This window comes from Oryzias latipes, chromosome 3, assembly GCF_002234675.1.
Source record: "Oryzias latipes chromosome 3, ASM223467v1".
In the NCBI taxonomy this organism is placed as follows: domain Eukaryota; kingdom Metazoa; phylum Chordata; class Actinopteri; order Beloniformes; family Adrianichthyidae; genus Oryzias; species Oryzias latipes.
This window is the reverse complement of record NC_019861.2, coordinates 31,059,297-31,070,802: the sequence shown is the minus strand read 5'-3', so window position 1 is coordinate 31,070,802 and position 11,506 is coordinate 31,059,297. Positions and strand designations below refer to the sequence as shown.

At 39.0% G+C, this 11,506-nt stretch overlaps 1 protein-coding gene across 1 annotated transcript in view; it reads left to right on the top strand.

The window, feature by feature from the left end:
* lrrc49 (leucine rich repeat containing 49) overlaps positions 1 to 10,765 on the top strand; it is a gene marked incomplete in the record, with an annotated part of 18,528 nt that extends 7,763 nt beyond the window's left edge. The window contains 5 exon segments of the mRNA XM_023953652.1: positions 3,362 to 3,596; positions 3,792 to 3,977; positions 4,481 to 4,590; positions 6,574 to 6,727; positions 9,750 to 10,765. Coding sequence (XP_023809420.1) covers positions 3,362 to 3,596; positions 3,792 to 3,977; positions 4,481 to 4,590; positions 6,574 to 6,727; positions 9,750 to 9,965 — 901 coding nt within the window.
* Positions 10,766 to 11,506: the final 741 nt, after the last annotated feature.

Genomic DNA, 11,506 nt, shown 5'->3' with positions numbered 1-11,506 from the left:
GCAATAACTCATAGGTGCGTGCGTGCAGCCTCCTGTCCACTAAAACCATGGAAGGCTTCCTCCTCAGTGTCGGATTGGAATAGCATCAGATATTCTTCGCCACACTCTCTGTCTCTCCTTCGTTGTCGCTGTCAGTGTCACTCTCATCCAGAGGCAAATTCACGCCTGAGCATGCGCTGTCCTCTCGGTCACGCAGCAGAGTGGCTTTTCCAAACACGTTGGTGATGGTGGATATTTTCACACTGCTTTTAACGATTGCTTTTAACTTGAAAGCTGTGTCATATGCATTTTTTTCTTGCATTTTCCATGATGAGTGTCTGTTCGTAAAGCGGGAATTTACATTAAACTTGCATCTTCCTTTACACATATACCGTATTCCCCCTTGTCTCACTCTTTCCTTTTCTGCTCGAGCGCCCCTAGCGGCCGTAAGAAAAAATGCATTAAAAAAAAAAGAAAAATTGTATAAATTAGCCGCACAAAAGTAGCGTGTGACAAAGCGTGTGACAAAAGAAGCGTGTGACAAAAGTAGCGGCTTACAATTCGGAAATTACAGTAAATATCTGCGCCACCTTGGAGATGTACACTTCCTTTCACAATCCATTCATCACAGAGATATATAAGGTCTTTTGTTGAGTTGCAGCTCCCGCTTTGTTTCATATTTAGGTCCAAGTTGGATTGAATTTTGAAAGACTTGGATTATGCAACTGTATAATTCACTTGCTGTCAGATCAACGTTAAAAATGTTTGTTTTTCAATGAGTCTTGTTAGATTTTTTTTTTTTGAAGTATAAACCAACCCTTATAGTAATTCGAAGAACGTCAACAAAGGACGTTAGCTCCAGTGTTAAAGGTTTCAATGTGATCACCAAGGAATTGTAATTCTAACAACCAAAACAAAAGTTTCATAGATGCAAACAGTCTGACCTTCATTTCCATAAACAGCGAACTGGTGTAAAAAGAACAAAGCCTCATGAATAGCTTTTGTGGAGAACATGTCAGCTCTGCTGACCTGAGGGTGAACATGTGACACAAGGACACATTCATCTTTAGTCCTACTGTTGTAAACTGAGGAAGAGCGGCTGTCTCTAATGGCCTCCTTGTTATCAAGCGTTGCCTCTCGACAGTTATGTAGGTCATTTAAACAAAGACACAATAAGCAAAAATACTCAACACAAGCTTTTTTTTGCAGTTTTTTATTTGTCCACAAATGCCATGGGGAAAAAACATACATTGTTTTCCTGAAGAATGCCAACAATTAAATCTGTTGTTGCTGTTTTTTTCTTCTTCTTTCTAGTTCTAGATCAGAATTTTCTCATTCCTTCTAGCCATCCATAAATGTCGCACCCTAACCCGACCTCTAACCTAACCGCAGAAATGAACATTAGTGATTTACAAGTAGTCAAAGTTGACGAATGTCCATTGCTTTGAAAAATCCCTTTTCTCATAGAGACACACTGCCAGGTGTTCTGCACACAAATGACCAGTTAGTTTCAAGTGTTTCAAGAGCAACACATACTTATATTTACCAGGAACTGTTATCTCTGGCTGTAAACTACTTTAACCATTTCTGTGGTTCGTTTACCTCTCTCTTTGAAAGATGTCAAACACAAACGGAAAGATCCTCAAGGGACTGACTGTTTATCTTCTTACTTTGTCCTGCACTAAGGCATCTTGACCATTCACATATCTCTTTGACAAGAATGAACATGTTTCACCAATCATTCATTCCTCCTGCTCACATGTTTGAAATGGTATAACTTTAGTATTATGCAGTGATTCCTGCTTAGTAAAAAGAATAAAATACAATAAAATTATATATATGTATATATATATATATATGTATATTCTACAAATAAAATGTATTTTGTGATCTATAAATTCATAATTCTGTTTCATAAACCTTTTCCAGAGTGAAATATTTTGGCCCTCCATTTTCATGGGGGAGAGAATGTAAAATAAATATCTTATCATTTTTATGCACAAAGAGATTTGATATTTGGTAAGTTGTTTCTTCTACAAACTTTTAACTTGATTTTTGATATGAAAATAAACTCTTCTCCATCACAGGAAGCCTCATCTCTGAGCAGGACCTAGACAGCAGTAACTTTTTTTCAGCACAGCATGTTCTGATTGCCAGCCCTTCTGCGTCTGACTCAACCAACTTGAACATTTTCTATATGGGCCGGTGGATTCACTCAGCCACTGCCTCCAACAGATCAGTGCGTGGATGCAGAACAACTTTCTCCAGCTAAACTCAAACAAGACCGAAGTTATTATTTTTGGCCCACAGAAACAAAGAGAAAGTGTCAGCAGCTACCTTCATTCTCTGTCTCTTAAACCCTCAAATCAAGTCAGAAATCTAGGGGTAATCATGGACTCTGACCTGAACTTTAACAGCCATATCAAGTCAGTAACATCAGCTGCATTTTATCATCTGAAAAACATTGCCAAAATCAAAAACATAGTGTCAAAGCCAGACCTGGAGATACTTATTCATGCATTTGTCTCCAGTAGGTTAGACTACTGTAACGGCCTGCTCACCGGCCTCTCCAAACGAGCTGTAAAACAGCTTCAGTACATCCAGAATGCTGCTGCTCGAGTCTTGACCAGAACCAGGAAGTATGATCACATTAGTCCTGTGCTCAGGTCTCTGCACTGGCTCCCTGTACCTCAAAGAACAGACTTCAAAGCAGCTCTGCTTGTGTACAAGTCTCTCCATGGCCGAGCACCAAAGTACATCTCTGACATGTTAGTGCCATATGAACCATCTCGTACTCTGAGGACCTCAGGAGCCGGCCTCCTGTTGATGCCCAGAGTCAGAACTAAACAAGGGGAATCAGCGTTTCAATATTCTGCAGCTAAAATCTGGAACAGCCTCCCTGAAGTCGTAAGACAGGCCTCTTCTGTGTTCATGTTCAAATCTAGACTTAAAACATTTCTGTTTAGCCGTGTATATGACTGAAAGGTCCTATCTGCACTTTTCTTTCCTTTCCTTCCTTTATTTTAAATCAATTTTCAATATTTTTTTTTCTTTTCTTTTAAAGTAAATTTTACGTTGATTATTTCTATGATGTATTGTGATTTTAATGCATTTTTCTGTTTTGTGAAGCACCTTGAATTACTTTGTGTACGAATTGTGCTATACAAATAAACTTGCCTTGCCTTCTTAATTTTTTTGTAGTATTGAGTTAAACTTTGTAATGGCTTTTTAACTTTTGCTCAGATTCTGATGACCTTATTATCACAACAAGATCCTTTGACCATTGCATTGGAGAATACAAACAAACTGCTGGAAAAGACAGCACCACTCAACAAACTGCGTTTGACACACCGGGACTGACTTCTAAGGTGTGTTTTTCCAGGTTTGTGGAGACTGGGAGCAGTAGCGTCCAGAGCCTGTCCTTGTCTGAAAGTCACCTGGCAGAGCTGGATGGAGACACCCTGCGTTTATTCGGACTGGGAGCACTGGAGGCGCTGGAGAGGGGCTGGGGTGTTCAGACTGCAGGTGCCGTCACTGTCATAACCTTCCGCTACATAAACTTTGACGGCATCATACCTTCACTGCCGAGAATAAGGGTCAAGTTCCCAAACCTATCAGTGAGTTCACATTATGTTTATTTCAATTGAAAAGAAAGAATGAAAGTGTTTTTACATTTGAGCTAATACCTGAATGGCATCGTTTGGTGTCATTCAGACATTTGGTCTCTGATTTAAACTTTTGCTTTTATTAGTTTTTCTACACTCCCATTCCCATTCATTCCACTTAACTGCATCTTATAACCTTTTCCTCAGCATCTGATCTTTCTGGAGACAAACATCAGCCGCCTGCCTCAGCTGGCGGCCTTGGCTCAGGTGAGGCGTCTCGATCAGCTGACCATCCACCCGGAGGGCAATCCGGTGGTCAGTCTGACACTGTGGCGCTCATTTGTCATCTACCGCCTGTACCACTTCAACCTCCAAAGGATCAATGGCCAGGAGGTAAGGTGTACACTTTTATTAGGCTACCTAGATAAATAAAAGGCAAATAAAACAGTTCTTTTAGGTAAACTTTCCTCATCTGACTGAGGCAGATTAGAGAAAAAGAAGCATGACAAAATTCTTCTATTAGAATAATTAAACATTAGTTTGTTGGTGTTCTCCAACTTTTAGAATTCTAAAATGCAAAGAGCACATAACTGTATAGAGGCTGTTCTTGAGAATTATAATTAAGTCACTTGACGCATGAGATGAATTCTATCTAGCTTGGAAGAAACTATTTTTATCAGTATGTGGAACTATTTCGGTACCGGTACTAACTATATTTATTAAGCCAAGAATGACCTCTTTACAAAATAGTTTGTCTTCTGGCAAAATTCTTAAATTATACTTGAAAAACAAACTTAAGTATACCTGCTGTCACAGCTTAAACTGTTGTTTATCGCTGCTCAGTATGGTACACAGACGAGTGAATAGATGTTGTCTTGTGTGTTTGTCAACCTCAGGTGACCATGAATGATGTGATCAGCGCAGAGCGCGTGTTTGGAACACTTGGTCATGTGGCCGCAACGGAAACTCCGCGTTGCCGTCTCCTTCTCCTGTTGGAGGAGTCAAGGTGAGAACCCGATGACAGAGCTGGAAACACAGCATCCCTTTACCAGCACCTCCTCGACTGGAGTTGGCTCGTCTTTGGACTATTTATGGTATTTAATTGCATCAAGAATGAGTGGACTTTTCAATACCTTCTGGCTTGGGATGACGTTGGCTTCTCCACATGTGTGTGCATGCCTTTGTGTAGCTGTGTGTGTGTGTAGCAGTCAGACACAACCTGGCACAGAGAAGCCAGTGGAATTAGACAATGTCTCAAGTTCAGGGTGGGTACTTGGAACATGCACACAAACATTCTTCTCCATCTGAACTAACAACCTCTGTCACTCTAAGTTGATTAAAATACACAATTGGAAAAAAAATACCGTACTTTGTCATACACAAAGAATTTACCAGAACATTAAAAGAAAAACCAACATGTGTGGATATATAATTCTGGAAGTGCATCAATCCCCAGCTAAATTAATCTGGAAGGATTGATTGTGGAAGTGAAATGCTTTGCATTGTTTGTGTGTCTTATTTTATTTTATAAAAGAGAACACATATAGAAATTATAGAAAAAAAAATATTAGAAAATAAAAATGGTTTAATTGACACAGATGCCTTCTGAATATCTCTCAGCAAGTTTCTTTTGTACATGGTCTTATGTCTGAGTGTATTTTTGTCAACATGTCAGTATGATTTGAGTGTCAATATGAATACATCAAAGACCGTCTGAACTGCACACTGTCGGAAAAAAACTGCCTTTGTTTGTAACCTTAAAGCTTAAAATGTCAGACACACTTGCACTCATCTTGTTTTGGATGAATAACAGATGACACAAAATAAAAAACAATTTTATTTAAACGTTCTAATAATTGTTAACGTTCAGAATATTTTCAGCATTGAAGCATTTTCTTCCATTTTCTGCAACAGTCTGAGATTAAGCTGCATGTCACCCTTATTAAAATCAATTTTCTGGTTACAGTTTCTTTAAAGAGGTGCGAGAAATTAGGCCAAAGTTGTATTGCATATGAACAATTTTTCCTTTTAAAGAATATGACAAAACTTTCTCAAGTTTCCACAGCACAGTTCAGTGAGCTGAAGATCCAGGTTTTCTGTGGAAGTATTGCTGGAGCATTTATTGAGACACAGTTGCAGTGACTATTTTACACAGCTTTATGACTGCTAGTAAATTTTTCTTATAAACATTCTAGTCATAGAAATGTCAAGATTATTGGCCTTGATCGTTTTGATATAAGAAATGTTGAAATTACTATATGCACAGATGTATTCTGTTATTCTGCTAGAGTACAATTTTTTTAATGATTTAACTTACCATATCCACATCTAAAAAAATATAGGATTAAAGGACTTTGTAAACAGCATGAAAACATAAACAATAAATGTACAAAAATAATTTCGGTGTGGACACATAACATTTAACATATTGAAATGTGAATTAAGCACAGGAATGTATGAATATTTGCTCTAATCAAAATACAATTATTTTTGGTAAGTGATTTTGACAGTCATGCGCACAGGCAATCGGTCAGTTTTGTGTTCTTTAAACACTGATGTGCTTCAGCATCCATGGTCTTAGACGTTTTAAAAGCTTTACCATCTCACATAGACTATTTGCCTACAGCTTGCTTTAATTATGTCTACATGTTGGCACTGACCCACTGAACATGTTGGGGCGAAACATTAGACTTCAGCAGTGTAAAACTGCAACACCTGCTGTACTTTAAGTCATGTTTTGAAAACTTTTTATTTAATATTCTGCTTAGCGTGGAAACTGAAAAGTTTAGATTTTTTTCCCTGTTTTTTATTTATTTTTAATATACCGGTGTGTGTGTGTGTGTATATATATATATATATATATATATATATATATATATATATATATATATATATATATATATATATATATATATATATATATATATATATTATTGAATTTTTCTGGTTTGTGTCATCACAGTTGTCTTTTTGTGTCTTTCCCCTTCAGGAAGCGGCAGCTGCAGTTCTTGCTGGAGGGGCGTGGCCGGCGGGCGGGGCTGAGTCCAGATGACCTACGAGAAAATGGAAAACTCCTGGGTGAAAGCCTAAGCAGAGCACTCTTCAACTACCCAAGCAGGGACTGCAACGCTGAGAGCCCTGAGGTGAGCTCAGCTTCCTTTAGTCGTCATACAGAAGACACAACAGACGGCCTACATCAAAACTTATGTACTCCTTCCTTATTTTTGGAGTTCTTTTTATATTAGTGGGACTTTTTTGTTAATTAAACATATTTTTACTGGTTCCCCAGTGTTTTAAAGTCTTCATCATTCCAAGATGGTCACTCTCAATGTGTTTTTCTAGAATCCCAAAGACTTAAATGGTACATGGCATATATACTTTTAAAGCACTTTACAGTCACAGTCCCATTCTCCCATACAGACACAAACACACACGAACCAACCCATAACCATCAGGGTGGTTCAGTGTCTTGACCATGGGTCGAAACCGGACTTGCGATCTTCCAGGCAGAGGTCAACCGCTCTACCTCTCCACCATTGCCTCATGTAGAAATGTCTTTTTAACTCTTTCAGATTTATACATATCAATCGGTTTATTTATCTTAATTTTTGGTTTTAGGATTAGTTGCTTTTTCAAATATTTCCACGTTTCTTTTTCTTGGGCAGCTTCAAATTTATTTTTTGGATCAAGACGTCTAGCGAGTTGTTAAGTCTTACTGTATTCAGCTCATATTAACAGACAGCTGAAGGAAACACAAGCTGGGATTTAAAATAACTGTAAATTACATTCAGCCATGTTTACTGCAATAAACTTGAAGGTCATCAAACAGAATTTACTGTGGTTTATTTGCACTTCCAAGGACAATCTCAGATGAGGGAAATTAAACCTCACACATATGACCATGTTTTTTATCTGCCATTACTTGACACAGCCTACATTACTGTAGAATAACATTGTTTTACCAGCAGTGTTTTCTGAAACATTGGCCTCTAATTCTTCTCTTTGATGTTTATCGATAACTAAAGTTATCATTGATTAGTTGGTGCTTTTCATTGAGTCTGCAGACATAAAACTGGGAGCTCCTACCAATAATGTTTCCAAAGTACATTTGCCCACAATGGTTTTCTGTAGAAAACTTAAGTTTTTGTTTGGAAAAATGTATGATTTTAAATTGAAGGTCTACCAAAGCTGCTTACAGATCATTACACATAAGGTTGACACGGACCGGCTCTTGGGTTAACTTACCGAATTTTTTTTTATTTTTATGAAAAGGATTACAGGACTCACAGCTGGTCATGAACAAAGTTACCGTAAGTGCTTTGGTCATATTTTGGACAGAAAAATAAAACACAAGTGGTTATTTGGACTTTATCTTTATGTAAGGGTTAATGGCAGACAAAGTGTACATTATCAGAAATTAACGCACGCCGTGGAAGTCTGAACCGTCCGACGTGAAGCTGAGACATATTTTCCTTTGTGCTGTAGTATACGAACATGTTTCCTTCTATAGTTCCCTTGTTCTTCTTCTCGCAGCATGGAGAACATCTGAAATGTTTACCTTATCTTACCATGGTCATTTTCAAAAGAAATATATATTCAATCAGTTTTTAGGACTATTCTTACGTGGTGCGGCACGTTGTCACGGTAACATGACAACGTACCGCTTAGACCTCGACTGCAGCGGCAAAGGAAAGCAATACATATACTAATTGTCACGATGGGTTAAATAAAGCCTCAGTTTAGAGAGAAAGTTCACATTTTACCACTGTTTTTGACCAGATGATGAAGCTACAATTTATTTTAAACAAGCCAGCGCAGTGATATAGAACATTTATGTTATGTGACCGGAACTTCTTTTTTAGGCATGCATTATCACTGGTGATTATCACCTTTTAATCAACACCCAACAGCCAATCAGAGTTGAGTATTCACCCGGACCATGGCATAAGAGAGGGTTTGGGTCTGGCATATCTGCACAAGCTGCACCCCAATTGTTAATACCACCAACATGACTGGCCCACCAAAATCCCCTTTTGATAATGGCTTGAGATGAGGAAATAAGAATGAGAACTAGATTTTACTTCGGACCTGCAGTCAGGGATTACTTTGTAAATTTTTAAGGTCTCACTTTTGGGACCTTCTCTGTACGGGTTCAGTCATGTCAACCATGGATGATATGATTTTCTACGGCTTGAACCCTCGTTGCAAGCAGCAGAAAATACTGAGTGAGAATAAGCCCTCATACCTCTCTCCAAACTTCACTCTCGTTTTCTGAAATTCGCCTGAACCACCAGATCCATGAGCCCATTGACAGATGAAAGGAGATATTTGGTGGTCAATGCATCTTTGATCCTTTTAATTTAGGCTTTGCTAAAAGACACCAAACAGGGCACATTGGTTTCATTCATTTAGGACAGACAACATTCTGACTTTGTTAGCTTCAGATTGACTCCATTAGGCTTTGAGGATGTAGACAGAGTCCAGACCCATAAATGGGATTGACAGAACTATTAAAAAGAGTTTTGTTGTGGTGAGATGTAGTTGCCTACTTGAAAGAGAGACCTGAGGAACCTGACCATTTTTTTAAACCATGTTGCTCGTGCAAATAGAAATTTCTATAAAACAAGCCTTATGAGTAGTTATCACTCAATCATCACAAGCTGTTCGGTCTTGAGTTGTTTTTGAGTTCATGTTGTCCATTTTGCTCTGTGCCAGAGATTGACCCTAAAGACTTGTCTGAGAGGATTCAGGACCAGAAATGGTGGTTTAAATGTTAGAAATTTGGTTGGGACTTGGACTTTACTAGGACATAGAAAAAGGCTGGACTGAGCAGGTGAACTAATATGAATGGATGATGAAGAAGAGACATGAAGGACAATAAATACAGGGGTAACTAAATGAAAATAATTTGCTTCATTACACTGGAGGCAGAGAGGAAGAAACCAAACAGACAAAAGGCTGAAAGCTGCATAGTGAAGGAGCACAACACATCCTGATAGCAGCACTCGACAACAGATTACAGTCCAGAAATCCTCACTGATTTTCTCTAAATCTTAAGCAGTTTTCAAATTTTGAGTGTTTTGAAGGTATTTTGAAAATATGTGTGGCCTGTAACTGTGAGATTGTCTCAGGTTTGGCCTTCCTTATTGTGTCTCCTCTCTGCAGGAGGGCTCTGTGGAGTCGTCCGAGCGGGCAGCCATGATCGATCAGTACCTCCAGGAGTTGGTCCAAAGCGCATCAGACACTAACCTGAAGGGCGAGGCTTTACATAAACTCTGGCCTTCCATGTTTGCAGAGATGGTTCGTGACTGTGTGTTGGAGATGAGGGACCGAGCAGCCTTCCGCCAAACCAGCCTAGCAAAGCTCTCCGAAACCAAGTGAAAAGGACCAAAGCTTCAGTTGTAGCTGTCACATGCACCTTGTGGACATTGCTTCTCTCTGCTTTTTACTTTGTCCTTGATGCATTATCACTTAGTGATTATCAATAATCAGTCTGAGGCTCTTCTTGAGGTGGATGTAGACTCTTTTAAAGAATTGTCAGGACATCTGCATCTTGGCTGAATGTAGATTTCCACTGAAAACTCAGAGTTTAACTCTTCAGAGTTCGAAGCTGTATTGTACTTGAAGAAACTTACAGGGACCTATTTGCGTGTGGTTCATCGTTGACCCGGTTGGAGCATCTTCTGCACTTTAAAAGCCTCCCAACGACTCCCTGTACTGTCATGATCATCAGCTTAAAATGACCGGTGTCTCTTGTCTGGAGACTAGAATGATTTTTCTGTCATATAGCCTCATACATGTTCTCTTTTTCTTTTTTCTCCTGCCTGTCATAAAAAGGTATTTTTTGTTTACCACCGATTTTTCTGTATTGTACTTAGGATTAAACGATTGATGCTGACTTGGTGTGCGTACTCCAAACGCGCCCTTTTCCTTAAGATCTTGCTGCAGGAATGAAGACATCCCGGCCTTTGCTCTAACTAGAGCTTCTGAGTGAAATTTAAGTTAGAATTATGGAAATTTCCTTTCATCCCTTTCGCAACGTCTCGTGTTGACCCACACCTCTAAAGGCAAAAAAATCATAAGCATCCTCTGGTTGGTGTGAACCCCAAAGAAAGAAATGCCCAAGAGTTGAAAAGGCTTTCCGTCGTTGCTCCTTCCTCTAAATTAAGCTCAAAAAAGAGGTTTAATCCTTATTTGACATGCCAAGTCAGCAGAAATGACTAAGGGGATGGGGTTGTCAAACACCTCCACACATACAAGGCTTTGACAGGTGTCCCATTTTATCTGCCCCATTGGAGACAGACACTCTGCTCAAAGATGCCTGGCTTGAAACCGACACAGAGAAGTTTTATTAGGTACAGAACCTGTCTTTTTATCTGAAAATCTTTTTGAATTTTTCTTTTCTTTTTTTATGTGCTTTATCTCAATAACCCTGCTTATGGACTGACTGCAGAAATTTAAATCCCAATTACACTGTTGCTCTGCCTTTCCAATGATGATCAGCTTTAAATATGATGCATTGATCATACTCTTGATATGCTGCTCTGGAAGTGTTTCTTTCAGAGAAAGCCACTTCCTGCCATGAAGATTGGGCCTGTTTATTTCCAACCCCTTTTGCTTTTGTGCCGACACTTTATTGAACTGCCGTTGTCAAGTTTATTCCTAAAGAGCTTAAACGAGCCCAGCACTGGAGACGGCACACAGACACAAACTCTGCCATTGACGTCTCAGTTTGGCAGCTAAGAGTTTCCTCGGCTCACTGCAGTCGAGCAAACCGGAAAGAGTTCAAAGAACCGTGGAAAAGTGAGTATTTGAGGTGACAGCTGAAACAAAAATGAAGTGAAGTTGCCAACAACTTATATGGTAGAAGAACAGCAAAGTAAATACTTCTATACCTGCTGTGACTGCTTACATATACATAA